Source organism: Uloborus diversus, chromosome 3 (assembly GCF_026930045.1).
Source record: "Uloborus diversus isolate 005 chromosome 3, Udiv.v.3.1, whole genome shotgun sequence".
NCBI lineage: Eukaryota > Metazoa > Arthropoda > Arachnida > Araneae > Uloboridae > Uloborus > Uloborus diversus.
Window position 1 is genome coordinate 143,377,309 of NC_072733.1, and position 17,525 is coordinate 143,394,833.

At 32.4% G+C, this 17,525-nt stretch overlaps 1 protein-coding gene across 2 annotated transcripts in view; it reads right to left on the reverse strand.

The window, feature by feature from the left end:
• LOC129218670 (uncharacterized) overlaps positions 1-17,525 on the reverse strand; it is a 267,197-nt gene that overhangs the window by 165,587 nt on the left and 84,085 nt on the right. The window contains exons 9-11 of one of the 2 annotated variants that reach the window (XM_054852990.1): positions 15,971-16,049; positions 4,860-5,167; positions 572-746 (exon numbers count right to left, since the gene is read on the reverse strand). In XM_054852990.1, the coding sequence (XP_054708965.1) occupies positions 572-746; positions 4,860-5,167; positions 15,971-16,049 (562 nt within the window). Of the gene's footprint in view, positions 1-571; positions 747-4,859; positions 5,168-15,970; positions 16,050-17,525 lie in introns of those variants that run through there. The other variant, XM_054852991.1, reaches the window with a different exon arrangement.

Sequence of the window (17,525 nt, forward strand, 5' to 3'; positions counted from 1 at the left end):
AAGATGGGTCCTATTGCAAGTAAGCTATTTACTACTATCTAGCATTTTATTTAGGTACAATATAATATACCCAAGCCTATAACATATTCAATGATAAAAAATGTGCACGGTTGCAACTGTAAAGCATGTCCTTAGTCTATTGTTTAAAAGAGCTCCTATGAGTCTGGTTTAACCTCAACAATTTCTAAGTTGGGCTTATCTAAAATTAGCAATTTATCCATCAAATGACATTGTTTGCTTAATGTACAGCTGAGCTAGATGAGACCTTGAAGTTTTAATTTCCTGATTGGAATTGTTGGGCTTAATTTATCTATAATCCTGTTTGATCTGTATTTGTATCCAATTCCTTAATTGAACAGCTTTATTTAACATTTACAGTATTTTTATCAAAATTTCTCAAACATAGGGATATTGCCAAAATTTATTAACTATTACTAAAATCTTGCAGACCAGATAAGATATGATAGTTTGCAGACAAGATATGATACAATTTTAGTGATGATTCTTCAGCATCTACAATATCAAACATACATATGTACATATAGCACAGTCACAAGAAAAAAAAAATCACCTTCATTAGTAATTTCTTTGAGGATAGATAATTCTTTTAAAAGTTCATCATTTCGTTTTTGCTTCTTCTGAAGTTCAATTAGTTTATTTTTTAACTTTTTGCGTTCTAACTCAACAGCAGCCACTTTTTCACCAACATCTGCCATGTCAAAATCATCAGAACTCAAAGAACCAGTCTAAAATAAATATGAATGATATAGCACAGGCAATTATACAAACAAAATAAATTGAAAATTAAATAAAACAAATTTGACTTTTGACTTCTTGACTTTCTTTTTAATTTAAAAAATGTTATTGTTGTTACTAATAGACTTAACTGTCCTGTTTCATGGATTTTCTGGGAAACCCTCCTAAGGGGAGTCAACTCCCCATAAGGGGGCGGAAATACCCTTGTGTGAATTCTTGGGCATCAAAGAACATCTGTGCCAAATTTGGCAAAGATCTGATGTAAACTGAATTTGAAAAAGGAAACCCCCTGTGGGGATCAAAGCCTCTTCCCGCCCAAGGGGACAAAAATACCTACAGGAGTTCCTGAGAAACAAAGAACCTCTGTGTGCAATTTGGCAAAGATCCGAAGTAAACTGGATTTTAATAGGAAATCACATCTAACTGCTACACAAGGTCACACACGTAACACTAATAAAATATTTTTTATTGCTATTGAATGAGCTTTAGTAAAGAAAAAATTGTGGAGCAGTTACTTAGTATACTTAGACACACGCACAAAAAATGCTGTTCATTTACCTTTTAAAACTTCACAGGAAATTTCAAAAGAATATGAGGTATAGCTTATTTTTAGGTTTTCTGAGTCACACATGTAACGCTGCATTTAAAATTTTATTAAAAAAAATTAGAATAATCCTATGGAAAAAAAAAACTGCCACCTAAACACTCTTACATATCTTCTCCAATAGAAACTATTAAGATATATTTTAAAAATAACATATTGGTTTTTACTGTTATTTCCGAAGAAATAGTGTCAAAGAGTCACACATACTGCTCGAATGGCCCTACGCTAGCGGTTCCCAATCCATGGGCCACAGTCCTCAAGTGGGATGCGAACAACATGTTACTGGGCGAGAATCTGAACCAAGATAAAACTTGAGATCTTGATTTCTGCTTTTTGCGAAAATTCACTTATTAGATGTATCGTAAACTGCGGCTACTTGGACCCAGCTTAAATTTCTAATATTTGATATACAAATACAATACAAATGTGATGACCAGCAACAGGCTCTGGGTCCAGCTAGGCTGGTCCTAGTCAATTAATTAGTCCTCAATGAAGATATACTGTCCAGAAAGCAAGATGTCTATTTCTGTACTTTGTATTGATCAATATTCAGTTTGTTTCTGAAGAAAATGTAGAAAATTGGGAAAACCCATTTTACCAAGATAGTGATTTTTTCAAGTGTGCCTACCCGAAAAAACCGGGTGGGTTCTTTTGGGTTGGGCCGGGTTTGACAAACCCTGTCTTTGATATGCTAATGCATTTTTGGAAAAAGAAAATATTTTAAATGTCAAAGCCAATGCCACTCTAAATATGTCTCTAATCTCTAATTGATAAAAAAAGATAAATTAAAGTTGAGGATATTCCCCTTTAAAATGTGAAACTGCAATCAGTTCTAGTAAAATCAAAAACTCTGAAATACTGAACTGTTACAAAAGGCATTGAATTCAATATCTATAACAAATACATAGCCTCTCCAAAGCTTTTTTTTTTTCTTTTTAAATTTAATACCAAAAAAAGGGAGGGAGAAGAGGACAATTGAATAATTATGGTCAAGTTGTTAGCTTTAGGAAATCTAAACTAAAAAATTAACCAACATTATTGTCTGCAATACATAAATAATATGCACATCTAAATTATATGCAAATGTGCTTACTGTATTTTTTTAATGTCTGATAATATGAAGCAGTGGAATTACAACAAATTAAAAATCACAAAAAGACTATAATTGCTCAAATTATAATACAAGATATTCACCGCATGAAACAGAATTGGGAATAGCAAATTTCTTATGCTTCGTATGCTCATTGCTCAACCTTGTGTAACACAGACATACCGAAATAGCATTCACAGCTCCACATTAAGAGAAAAATGATAATGTATACATTAATTAAAGTCGCTTGTTTTCAGTGTGAAAGACTGCACATTTGAATAGCATGTTTAGACACAAAAAGTCAATAATTTTTCCTTTCAGATTCTCGGTGAGACGGATTAATTGTTTCCATGAGTAGTATAATTTCAGCGCCGCCATTAGATATAATGAATTCCACTTTACTTTTTTGGTTAGAGTTACCCCCCCCCCCCCTTTATTTGGAGCATATTTGATTAGTGGAGCTCGGTGCTTTTTTGGCTCTGACGTCATCCTGAGTCGCACGACCTTGCAAGTGGGGACGGTGCGGCCCTGGATGGATGATGTAATCACATGTGCACTTGCTGATGGGCATGTGCCAGAGATGACCTATGAAGTTCGAAAATTTCCTTCGAAGTGTCATCACGCATGAAAACTTTTGGCACTTTCCCGCCAAATACAGAGCCAAAAATGGTGCCAACTTTGCAATATCTCTTCAATTTCTCACCAAGCCCATAGACTACAAGCATATATGATGCCATCATTATGGGAGTCGGTAGTGGACCTGAATCTAGTCAGCAAAGGTGCTACTAAAATGACTAAATAGTGAATATTACTATTAAATATTATATAAATATTATATAAATATTTAATGGTAGTAATATCTGGGTTGCTATTTTGTCCACTTTTTCATAAAAAGTCCGGGACGACAGAAGAAATTAGACAAAAGGGATAAAATGGACGAAATCAAAAATCAACTGATTATCCATGCATAAATTTATTGTTATGGTGTAATAAAATTAGTATATAATTCTAGTATCTGTTATGAATGAATGATTTAATTAAAACAGAATGATTGTTAACTTTAGAATTTAATATTTTCAAAGTGTTTTTAATTAGTTTTAGATCATAATTTACTTAAAAGTAATAAAATGTAACAATGAGAATAAGCTATTGGGCGTGGTTGCACTGCTATATATAACAATAGTAGAAATTAAACTCAAAGGGAAAATCGAATGAAATGCTTGGAGACATACATACAAAACGTAGATTTATAGATAAAAAACATTTTACTGTTATATTTTTTGAGTTTTTATTGATGACACTCCATAGCAAAATATTTATGTAATCTGCATGTTTTTATGGATATGTTAAAGTCATACAAATTAAGAAAAACTACTACTGTAGTAGGGTTGTGGGTACTAAGAACAGTGTACCGGAAGAGGCTATAGTGAGCAAGTGGGTAGATAGCTTAAAAAGGGCCATTAATATTTATTGGGGACTAATAAATTGACTAGGAACAGCCTAGCTGGGTTCAGAACCTGTTACTGATCATCACATTTGTATTTGTATTACCAGAACAGATTTAACTTCATGTCAACATTTTTTTCATTGGTATCAAATAGTTTTTCTTTTTTTTTTTTTTTTTACATCTGATTTTTAATGTTTTGAGACTCCAACCTTTAAAAACGTTATATTTTTAATTTTATAAATGCATTTATTATGGGACTCCATATCAGAGATAAACATCTTAAAATTTACTGCTGATGTGTTTGTTTTTTAAATGCTATTACATGCATTATAACTTATTAACAATCATTTGATTTATATACAACACTTACATAAACTTCCACAGATCTTACTTTTTTCATTTTCACTTTAAAATGTTTTACAATCAATTGTTTACATACACATCTTTGCATGCTATTTTTATATTAAAATATTACTTGAATATGAAGAATCTATATAATTATTTATTATTTTCAAACTTCAACTTTTAACTAAAAACTTTCAGTTTACTGAAAAAGTGGACAAAATGGACAAAACGACATTTTGTCCGGGTAGTTTTTTTCCGGCAGTTTTTCTCCAGGGTGGACAAAATAGGACAACCCTGAGTAATATAGGTGGGCACCATGGTAGCTTTAGCACAGAGTTCCCTCACCCCCCCCCCCTCCATAAACTTACCCTTTCCAACCTACACTATTTTCTAGCCGTACTTCTCCACTGGCAAGGCTCTAGTTTCTGAGATGCCTGACATAGGGTGATTCGTCAGTAATTGACCACTTGAGCATTAAAGAAAATCAGTGTGCAGTTTAAACACATACGAGTTATTAGAAATTTAAAATATTAAGATAATTTTCAAGAACTTTTGCACATATGTATAAATTTTTAAATAATACTATAAGTGATTAATTAATTCTTTAAGTTACCTACCATGTTTTTATTATCTGCAATTTGATGGAATGACATGACTCTTTTTCTAATATTCTCCAAACTCATGTGTAGACGTTCCAAATCCTCAGTTCTACTTTTGAAACTATTGATTTGCAATTGAGCTTGGTCTAATGATTGAGACTGGGTTGCATTTTCATCTAACCATTGTCTTTGATCTGAAACATCAGAATTCCATTGAGATACTACATTGCCTGATTGGTCATCACTAGAAGGATTAATAGGTACTTCATCTGGAGGAAGACTTTGAGAGGTTCCACTGACACCATCAGCATATCGATTAAAAGAACCTGAACAAAATATTCTTTGAGAATATTGTAAGCAAAACTATTATATAACTGTTCAATATCTTCATAACAACGAGCAAGAAATGATTAGCACATAAGGTGTGCAAATCTGTCAAATAATTTTAACAAATAAAGAACTGAATTTTTTAAGACATAAAAAGAAGATGCCAAATCGGGAGGGGGGGAGATAAGATTATCAGGTAACATTCGTTCCAATGGAAATAAATTTGAGTAATTTTAATTAAAAAAAAAGCCATTGCGAAAACTTGCAGGCTACATTTTCATTAAGCAATGGTAGAACTTTTGTTTTTCAAACCTTTTGCCTTTCAAGCAATTTCCTTAAATGTTTTTGGACCATAAGAAACATATTTAAAACATCCAGTAAAACCTGTAAAGTTGACCATCTCTCTAAGTTGACCGTTATTTTCAGGCACAGAAATAGATCTATACCATGTAATTCACCCTCTATAAGTTGACCAGCTGTTTAACTTGACCACTAAAATAGTGCACTGCAAGTGATCAACTTACACAGGTTTCAATGTATACATTTTTTTTTTAAATTTTACCTCTTAAATACAATCAACCACTTATGACACACAGAGTTTATAGCATTTACTGCACAGAAAAAAGTAGCTTTATTGTCCAAACTAAAAAAAAAAGTTTGAGAGACTGTCATCTTAGTTTCCCTATTAATACGAAAATAAAATGTAGTTTTTAAAAATCATTTACATTCACTGTTAGATAAGAGAACATTTAAATATGAAATACACAAATTAAAAGAATAATATTTCATGAAAGTTGACGTTAACTTACAATGTTCATCTTATTTGTGGGAGGAAATATCCATTAAAACGAAAATTAATTAGAGTGATTAATAATTAGAGCTTTCATGAATTAATCGTGCAGAGTATTTTTTACATGCTTTTTGAAGAACAGTACACTAAGAGAAAAAAAAAAGAGCCTTATTATCAAAACAAAATGAAAGTACTAATCCTAAGTTCAAAAAGCAGACATTTGAAATTGTTGTTTACATTTTATATCTGATGTTATCACAGACAGAATAGAAAATTTAAGATAATTTGGTTGGTATGAGGCATTTTGCAAATTTTGAATGATGTTTTGATGATTTATGTTTCATAATTAGGGTAAGACGATTTGTGTTTTATACTACAGTACATTTATTAATACTATATTTTCGTGAAAGTAGCACAGATTTAGTCCAACATTATGGAATTTTCTTTATTAATTCTAACAATTATCACCCAATTAATCAATATTGTACACAACTGTGAGTGAATTGTTTGTAGTAATTAATTTTGAGTAATTTATGAACAGGTTTTAAATATTTTGCTTTAGAAGGAGAAGAATATTGTGTCCCACTTCAAACCACTCGGAATTAAAATATGACTTAAGATTCTGTAAATAAAATATTCAATATGAAAAATATCAGTAGAATCATATCTTTCACTTAAAAAAAAAAAAGAATAAAAAGCAACTTGAGGGAAAAAATATCTCAGAAAAAAGTTATTTTAATTAATGTTCACATTTTCAATGTATTATTTTATGGTCTACTCTAATACAACCATTTCAAAAATAAAACAAATAGTTACATGGAATCTGGTATATTTTTCGAAGACTGGGTAGTATAACATCTATGAAACACTTTCAATTCTACAGTCAAAACAAAAGGTGAATGTTTTATTTTCTCCATGGTAAGTTCGAGTTAATGAATGCACAATGTTGCATTCATATTCTTGATTTAAAAAAAAGGTGTTTATTACTGAAATTGAAAAACATAATAATGGCTTCAGAATTACTGCATTGTTTTGTCTAACTGGTTTTATCCTTTCTTTTCTTGATGATGAACCTCAAAAAGGCACTTCATCACTATTTTCTACTTGTTTATATTGAAATTCTAGTAATATTTAAAATTAGTAAACTACAGCCCTCCGAACTTAAGAAAAAAAGAAAACCTAAAGATTTTTAAAACTTAAGTTTCGAAAAATTTTAGGAGGTTATCTCGCAGCCTACAGTCCATCCCTTAACTAAAAATATAGCTAAAAATTGGGCTTTTTAAGATCTCAATTTAAAAAAAAATATTGATAGGGGAGCCTACAAATTTCACCCCCTTTAAGTCCACAAGATTGCCCAAAATAGCATTTCTAACACATCAACTTTGAAAAATTCTCTGGGGAGAGATCTTGAACTCTTTTGTTTCCCCTTAGTTCAACAAAGTTTGTCTGGAATAGCGTTTTTAAAACTTCTGCTTCAAAAAATTTTTGGGGGAGAACCCTTGCACATCTTGCCTGCCTCACCAAAGATGGCCTACAAGTGTTTAGACTTCAATTTCAAAATTTTTTGGAGTCCTCAAATCTCACTTCAACTAACTTAGATGAAATGGGTTTGAAATTTTTGAATGAGCATGGCAAAAAGGAAGTGCTAAATCTCAATGAAACATACAGTATAATGAGGGCTGAAAATAACCATCGAAACAAAGTTATTAATGTCTAAGCCAGAGTCTCTTAAGGGGGGAAACCAGTTTAGACTGGTCAGAAAATCCACTTTTTTTTTCTTATGTCATAAAATGTTTGTAAAACTATTCAAGAATATGTTGCAGGGGGTAAAACTGTTTGGAGGGTCAAAAATACTGACTTTACTGACCAAAATTTATAAAATACTAACTAATACTGACTAAATACTGACCATATACTGCACAAAATTAAAAAAAATTAACCAACTTAGGCGCAACAAAAAAGGGTATCGTACTTAGTGAAGTAGATAGTAGCTTTGTTTGTAATATGCAGCAACACAATATGCAGTTAATTTAGTACAAATTTTGACTGAAAGTTTAGTTTAATTCATATATTTAATGTATCATGAATAAAACTTTTCTGAAACTAGGAAAATAAATTTAAGATTTTGCAACTGTTTAAAATATTATTAAGTGATTGATAGCAGTTTTTCATTCACATTTTTTTTTCTTTGAAAACTCAGTGGAAAAACAACTTTAAGAAAAATTCTGAAATTCGGAAATACAAAGTGGGAAAAATATATAAACTATACACTTATTCCTGTTAATTTTTAGTTAAAAACATCTTTCAGTAAAACTCAGAACACATTCAGAAGATTGTTTTAATTATTAATAAGCAAATATTCTTGCATGTACAAAAACTACACCCTGTCCCAAAAATATAGACACAAGCATAAAATACAATTCACAGTAAAAATACGAATGGAGGGATGTATATCATAATGATAATATTTATAATGATAACCAGTAAGTTAAACACAAGTTAGGGTGATTTATTTTAAAAACACCATGTGTTGAATTTATTTAAAAACTAGAAAATAGGGTGTCTCATAATTACAAAAACTTTTTAATTTATGAATTTTTTTTAAGGTTGAGAAACAGTTACAAATGAAAATATGAAATTATGTTTCCATTACCTCTAGTTACTTCAAACATATGATTTTCCATCGTAAGTAACAAGTTATCCCTGTGTCGAGAAATATTGGCCTCCAGTTTCATATAATTTTGGTGCCCAATGTCGCCCAAGGGCGGATCCAGAAATTTATCAAGCAGCGGGCGATTGCTTTTTCTACCTTTACCTCTCCAACATATCTGATCTACATCTACTCTAACATTGCATTTTTTAAATTCAATTTCGTAATGATTCTGGAGAAATGTTTCGGGTCCCCCTCCTTCTAATATCATTGAAGGCCGTCTAAAATTATCCCTTTTGGAACTTCAGATGCGCAAAATTACCAGATGAATGTCACTGAACCCATTCCTTCCCCTAACACTACCCGAGATATATACAATCCTGTCTCCAAACATCCTGTCCAAACATCGCCAAAGATCAAGAAATAACTTTGCGCTGAGAAATAACTGGAGAAAACCAACGTAACTATAGCACAAATATACTATCTGTATATTTGTGCTATAATTATGTTGGTTTTCTCCAGATATCACCAAAGATCGTTTAAAATCGCCCTTTTGAAATTTTTCTTCCAAAAAGTTTCTGGGAGGGAGTTTTGAACCATATTCCTTTAATTAAAGTCATATCAAAGACGGCCTACACTATCATTTCTGGACCTCAATTAGGAGAAAATACAGAAGCAGGGCTCCTTTTGGGAGGGGCGATCGCTCCGTTTTTGATGTTGCCGCATGTTTAACATAGGATTTAAGTTTGGACTAACCGATAGCCATTCTATGATATTGATATTATTCATGTTGAAATAGAGATTTGTTGAGTTGATTGCATTAGTAGGCACTTTGTCTTGCTGAAATATAGTTTGGTCCGCCCAGCAAATTCTGTATTGGAATGAGATGTTCCTCTAATACTTGCTCATAGTCGAGAAAGCTCATTTTCTTGTTACAAATTGCCAAATAAATGGACTTTTCTTATGCTAATTTATAAAAATACAAATTTGTATTAAAAGGAGGAAATTTACGGTTTCCATCAGTCCTGATTTTTGAGGCCACATTCCATACTTTTATATTTTAATCAGTAAAGGAAAGCTAACATCTAAAAATATAGCCTAATTTTACAAAACGAAAAAAAAAAAAATAGCTTCAGGGGTGCCACCTCCTAACACCCCGCACTTCTGACCCCCATCCATTTTTTGAGCACCACTTGCCAATCAGAAAAAATGTCAAAATTATAAGATACTTAATTTTCTGTTTTCTAAATGAATTCAACATATGATGTCGGGGTGCTCACCCCTCTAAGATCATGGGTGCACCTCTTCTAAACATTGCAAAAGACCTTCCCTATTCCCCCAAAAAATTATCAAAATACCCCTCAAAACAAACTTTCCTAAAAATTTCAATGGTGCAATCTGCCCCATGACCCTCCCCCCCCCCCCCAGGTGGGCATTCCTGCATGATGTTTTTTCTGATAAATTAACCTTATCTTGTGGTACTGTTTATTGTTGGTATACACATATGAAATTAAATATCATACCTACTTTATTCGCATGTTTACTGTGAAATGTATTTTATGTTTGTGTCTAAATTTTTGAGACAGGGTGTATATTCACATGTACTGCAAGAACTTATGAAGAAATTTGAAGGCAACAATTTAAAATAAGAATTTAAACATAGCAAATATTTACTGATCTCGATATTGTACACAAATGTAGCTGTCATGTACATCTTATCGCTCGAAAAAAATTATCTCACCGTGTACTTTGGGCAAAAACAGGAAAATGTTTCAAAGAATATACCCAATATCAAAGAGTAGGGGGAGGGGGGGGGGAAGCTAGGTTTTCCATGAAACTAAAGCATCTCAATCCAATAAAAGAATAGCAAAGATTTTTAGTGAGTAAAACAGACTACCAGGTTGACAAAATTGGGCTGCTATATTAGCAATTGATGGCTTTTTTGGCATTTTTAAAAGTTTATCAAAAAATGAAAGAAGTTGGCAGTGAATATTATCTTAAAATTATTTATTTAGTACATTTGCAAAAAACTGACTTTACTGACTAAATTCTGTAAATACTGACCAGTTTTTTAAACACGGACTAGTTTTATGCCATGATGTTGACAAAATTTGAGGGAAAAATTCAGATTAGTTCTGATGCTATGAGCACTTAAAGTGACTGTGGAGATTCAAAAACGTTCACAGCATGTTTTTTCATCGTTTTTCTCGAAACAACTTTTTTCAATTGGTGTGCATTCTAACTCAAAGAGTTATTGACTAGTTGTTCTGAAAATTTGTATGAATATTTTTTATTCAATTGAATTCCATATGAATCTAACTCCTTGATAATATTTTTGTAAAAAAAAAAAATTAATGCAAGAAGTGTGAAAAAAAATGGTAGAAAAACCTAACATTAATTATTTAAACACCTCAAAAACGCACAATTTTTAACTTTTTTGATCAATTAGGTTCAAATTCTAGGGAAATATGTTGTTTAGGAGAAAGCCACACCAGCAACAAACTTTGATGGCGACCGCCCATGGACAGCAGCTTTTAACTCCACTAATTCTGGTGGAAGTGACTTCAGAAAATTACAAGGTGTGCTTCAAAAGATGAATAAAATATCCTCCAAGTTTAAAGAAATTCAGATTATTTCTTTCTTGTTAAAAAAAAAAAACCATGAAAAACACTTAAGTTCCCCCCCCCCCCCCCTTCTTAAATTGTGTTCCACAGAACCCCAAGGTTACACAAAGCTCGTTCAAGGGTGCCACGAGATTTGGACTCTTTCTTTTCTCCAATAACATTCAAATTATTCAACAAAAAAATTTAATAAAACTAACGACTCTTTGAAATGAGAGAGGGGAAAAAAAATAACAGCCCTCACCTTAACTACTAATCTAAATCAGGGTTTTCTTACAGAGCTACAAAGGAACATCTGGATGGGGCAAAAATTAAATGAAATTTGAGAGAATCAGATATCTAACAAGGAGCCAAGACATATTTTTTATTGTAGGAACAGCACTAGCCATTTTAAGTTTTAAAAATTAGTAATCTTCCGAGTGTTACTTTTTTACAATGTGCATCAAAACTATCTCAAACAACTTTAGTTCTAAAGGGGTTTCCAAGGCTGTGCTTTCTAGCCGATTCAAATGTGTCACAGATGTTTCGGTGCATGCGTACACCATAGCCTCTGCCGCGATTTGACACACAGCGGAATGATCCATGCTTGTTTGGTTTATCGCTGTCTGCTGGGCCATTGCTGAGGACCCAAACCGAGACGCAAATGCGTGAGCTTACTGATGAAGAAAAGCTCATCAGCTTTAAAGATTAGAAATTGTGATGAATTGATTAACCGTCAGTAATAGGCTAACATCAGTAATAGACTGACATCAGTAATAGACATATTTAAAAAAAGGATCAGTTGGGAGCACTGCAATTTGTTATTCGCAAAATATGGTTTGGGTGCATCCCTAGTTTTAATCATGCTTCTTATTTCATAACATTGAACTGATTCAAATGTATATTTCTTGACATTATGAAGAAAGAAAAAAGTGCTTACCAGAGGGTCAAAGCAAGCTTTTCAGTGGGGGAAATGTTTTTTTTTTATGTCGATGCTTTTTTATGTCCTTGCTGTAGCACAGCCAGAAAAATTTCTGCGAGGGTTTTCAAAATTGGAAATTATTGCTTTCTTTCTCATTTATTTTTCATGAGCAAAATATTATTTAATGTGCATAACCTAACACTTTCCATGTCTTAGAGATTATTCATTTATATTATTGCTTTAAAATAATAAAAAATTTGTATTGATATCATGTGGACTTAGGGGGAGCATAATATATTTATCATTACTTTTGTTTTAATTTCGTATCCATTTTGCGAGATTTGTTTTCCGAAATTATTTAAAACCTTCTTTTGAAGTACCCCAATGTCTTTATAAATGCACTTGAAATTTAGGCCATTTAATTGTACTTCCAAAATCAAAATATAGAAGTCCTAAATCCAAGGGAAAATTTTCATAAGCCTTAAGTAGAAGGAGAAGCATTTATTTTAATTAAATAGTTATTTGAAACTTTTGAAAAGTGCAGGTAGGTTGGAATCAATATAACAGTAAGATCACATTTTGAAATGCAGGCTAATAATGGTTTCAATCTCTCGATGAGAATGGGAAAGTAACCACAGAAAATCCAGAGCGTGTTGTGTGTGTGGCAGGTATCCTCTCTCTTGATTCCCCCCCAAAAATTAATATGTCCAGCACTGAAAGGATAGTTGAGTGACCATGATTCTCTTTTGAATTTTAGTAAGATCATTTCGGTCTTCTTGTTATACCATTTGGGGTATTCATCATAAAATACCACTTGAATGTCAAATTGGAAAGTAATATGTATTTGCTTCTTGAGTGCTGCAAATCATTTTGCAAAAACTTATTCTGTTTGAAAAAGATGAAATCCTGTTACCCCCCTTTTTTTGGCGAAGTGATAAAAGTATTTGAGTTCTGGGAGGGGATCAGATGGCTAGGGGCAGGAGATTCTCCCTCGGGAAAACTTAGAAACTTATCCCTTTAAAAATGCAATTTTAGAGGGTCGTTGGTGATTTTTTTTGGGGGGGGGGGCACAGGGTACGAAGCCAAAATTTGTAGAAATTAAACCCTTAAAAACATGATTTACGGGTAAGGAACAGAACTCAGGGTCTGCTGCTGATTGATTTTTTTTTTTTGAAAAATAGATTAAAATCAATTTTTCCTGCTTCCTCCAATTTTTCTGAATTGAAGTTACAAAAACCAAATATTAGACAAACATTGAATAATTTACAGGAAGGAACTCTCCCTGGAAAATGTTCAAAATTAAAGCTCTAAAAAATTAAGCAATATTCTAGGAAAAAAGGAGGTTCATAAGCTATTCCACTTAGGAAATCTAAATTTTGATGCTATTAAAAAAGAAAGAAAGTTCAAGGGCCTTAGTTTAAATATTTTCTGTTCAAAATTGAGGCTCAGAGAACAATTTTAAGCAATTTTTGAAAGAAATTTTAAGTGATGTTGTTAGGTACATGAAGTCTTTCGCCTGGAAATTTAACAAATTTGAAGATCTGGAAACCAAACTTGAGATTCTCGTCATTCTTTTTGGCAGGGGGGGGGGGATTTGGAGGAGTAGCATTTTGAAGACTTTCTTATTTTCAGACAACCTAGAAAAAAGAAGTAAAAAGGAAAGAAATAGGATGGAAGGGGGGGGGGGGGCATTTAGCTAATCAATAACTTGTAACTGTTAAAAATTTTGAATTCAAAGATTTTGTTAACGAAATTAAAATTTCCGCCAAAAAATATTATTTATGTCTTATTAAAATCACTTTGTTTTTTGAAGACGCATACTTTTCTTCTCTTCATCAATGAAGAACATTTTGTAAAAAGCATTCAACTCGGCAATCTGGGAGAGAGGCACGGGCCCTGTGCGCCCGTGCCTCCCCATTTGGGCCCATTATGATTCTATATTGGGATGCATATTCACATCTGCTCTACCTGGCCTCAGCTGGAACCTTGTTTGGACTAGTTTTTGAGCTCAATTGATGCCCTCTTCAAAACCACCTTTGCACTGCAAAACGGACATTGAGGTCATCGACATGAAGCGCAGCGGAGAAAACGCATTCTTGTAAACCAGCGCTTAAGCAGTAGGGTTCCTGCAAAAATGCTCGTTATTTGGAATCTGTTTATAACGAGTATAAAGATAAACTGATGAATTCTTGACTTGTAAGCGCGATGAACTCTTGAAGTTATATATTTTGCAGCTCATATGATAAAAACAGTAGATGGCAAAGCAAATAGTGCTTCTCACTGAGTCACTTATTAAACAGCTCAATGCAGTGAAGCTTGCTCAATTGTGAAATATTGTAAAAAACTTTCCAATGAGTAGATGCAAAAATTTATGTTGGCTAAAAAATGCGAAAGAGAAATTAGCCAAGATTTCATATTAGAATGGAACAGTTTCTCTGCATCAGAGATATAGTTCATTCTTCTTTCTGTTAATGTATAAATTGTGTTTATTGTACAGATATTCTTCTGTTGTTGTTAAACACCAATTTCAAAAATAAGTACACTTTTGAAAAAAAAAAAAAAACATTCTCATTAGTATAACTGAAAAAGGTACTCATCTTTGGTTTAAGAACAAACACTATTAATGCTTCATAATGAATTGCTGATGTTATTGAATTTTTATGAAATAATGCGGTGGCGGGGGTAGGGGTGTAGTCCCTAAATTTCAGGAGGAGCGTTATACTCTATCACTGTGCCATAGGCTAATCATGCCTACTTAAGCATCAATTTCACAAAAAACAATGAACTGAATTTTCCTCTGCAGGTTCATGGCATTACGTCATAAAGTGAGGCATTTAAAGTCACGAGAAAAAATTGCGATGTCAAAAAAAAAAAAAAAAAAGGAATTTGAAAAACTTTTGTGAATTCTAACGTTATTATTTCCCACTAAAAAAGAGCTTTTAGGAAGATGAAGGGGTTGACAGAAGAGAGAGATTAGTAAAGAAATTATTGAACACTAGAAAAGTCTTAGTACTGCTTCTAATCATCAATTTCCCAATGAACAGTAGAGAAAGTTTCAAATGAATTCAGATTTAAAAACTCTGTTATGGTTAAAGTACGACTTTTGATTATGTCAGTACAAACGTAAGAAAAACTTAATTAAAAGGCTTTATTATTCATCCTTGCAACAGAAATTAGAGTGATGCGGTTAAAGGAGTTAAGATGTTTAAAAGATGAATGTTCTCAATTGTCAAAAAAGGTAGTGTTGGCACTTATACTATTTGCATCCACACATATGGACAAAACAGGACTCAACTCATGGGAACACTAAATACTGCTTCAGAGTAGAGCGGGGGGAGCACAATTCATTTGGGGGAGAGCAAAATGGAAATTAAAGTTGATTCTTGAGTGAAAATTTGTTTGCAAATACAATACTTCCTTTTTTGCAAAAGGAAGTAAAAATGATAGAATGCTACAGAAACATATGAAATTGGATTTCAATAAGCATAAAAAATCACGTCTGGTGCTGAAAAGTATAATAACGACGGAAATGCGGACATTTTGAGCGTCATACGTCTTTAAAACAGAATATTGTTTACTAAAATTTACTAAAATTATGGAACACAAAATGTCAAAATAAGCATGTAGCCGATTTTCTGTTTAACATTATTCAGTTGAAATTCGTGAAGGATAAAAAAAAATTTTTTTTTGGAAAGTAGGAAAACAATAAACTATAAGTAAATTTTGATTAGAAGATTTAATCTGAAAACAGGTCAAATTATAATAATGAAATGCTGTATAAGCTGAGTCATACAAAATTTTACACAAGTACCATCTTAAAATAAAACAAATGAAATTTACTTTGAAGAGATGCTAGTTTGTTTTCAGCTTTTTTTCTCATATGAAATAACAAGGTTTCTTGAAGTTTTAGAGCCAGAAGCTGTAAAAATAAAAATATTTTCAGTAATAAAATGACACATAAAAACAACTATGGAAATTCTACATGCTATACATGTACTAATAAATTTATAAATTAAAAACACGTTCATCAAACTTTCCTTTTATTTGGGGGGGGGGGGGATCTCGGATAGATCGTGGGTGAATCATGGAAACAAACTGTTATATATTTGTGCTTGCAATGGTTGTCTAACTTTGAGCAAGATATTGCACCCTGGTAAGGAAAATAACAAAACTAAAAATTTGGAGGAAACATACTAGCTATTGATTTAAAATCTGCCTTTTCCTGCAACAAAACTAGCACAAAGTTAGCTTACAATAACTTGTGCATGATGGTATAAAAACAATATAATCAATAGTGATACATTACTAAATTTTCATAATTTAGAAGAAATATTTTTGAACTTTAAGTACGCATTATTGATTAAGACAGAAAAAAAAACTAACCAATAAATTAGGGATACAGTCAACTTGAACTACAATGCGATTCGACTTACGTGAAACGGCTATAAAGCAAGTTTTTCACGAGTAACGATTTTTCGAGCTAACGTGAATTCCTCGCCCGCAATACGAAAATTTTCATTAAGGAATCGCTGGGCGTAAGTATCGTCTTCGATACTAGCTACTAAATATTGGTTTCGTGAATGGATTAATCACTGGAGTGGGAAGGCTCCCATGCCGTACTAGTTAAATCATCGCTTTGTTACTGTATACAAATAACCACTCCGTATTTTCCACTCTAAATGTGAAAGTTAATTTAACATTATAGTATCTAAGCGTGCTGTTTCAGCTTAAGCTAGGGAAGAGAAAGTTTCATAAAATTAAAGAAAACGTGAAGACCCTTGATATGCAGGAGGACATTGATATCAAATGGATGAGCTTCACAGCACCAACCATCATCATGTTCTGTTTTTTAATTATATCAAGTATTCCTCTTTATCTACTGTAGAATAATGTAATAGTATTGCATTTTGTTATTACTATTGCTGTGTACTGTACATGCAGCATTGCACTTTCTCTCACTTTCCCATTGATCAGTGATTTTGTGCATCATAACAGTCGTAAAATATTGAATAACGTAGGTTTTTATTAAATGTAATGTAATATGAGTTATTTATGTGGAAAACCTTGACATATACTTAAGAAATGTTTTAAAGCAGTGTGAAGAGTGTTTACAAGTGTCTAAAATAATTGTTTATGTTTATCAAAAAGTCGTTAACATACTCTTTGCTACAACGCGAAATTTCGGCTTACACGAGGGGTGTTGGAACGTATTCTTCACGTGAGTCGGGACTGGACTGTACACCCATTAATCAGCAATACCGATGAATTGGCCATAATCAATCACTTTGCAGAATATTTATAATTGGCCAAATTTTTGCCGATTAATCAGTGGAAAAAATATTTTTCCAAAATAAATTTTAGTAGTATAGTTAGAAGAATACCTTCAACAAGAAAC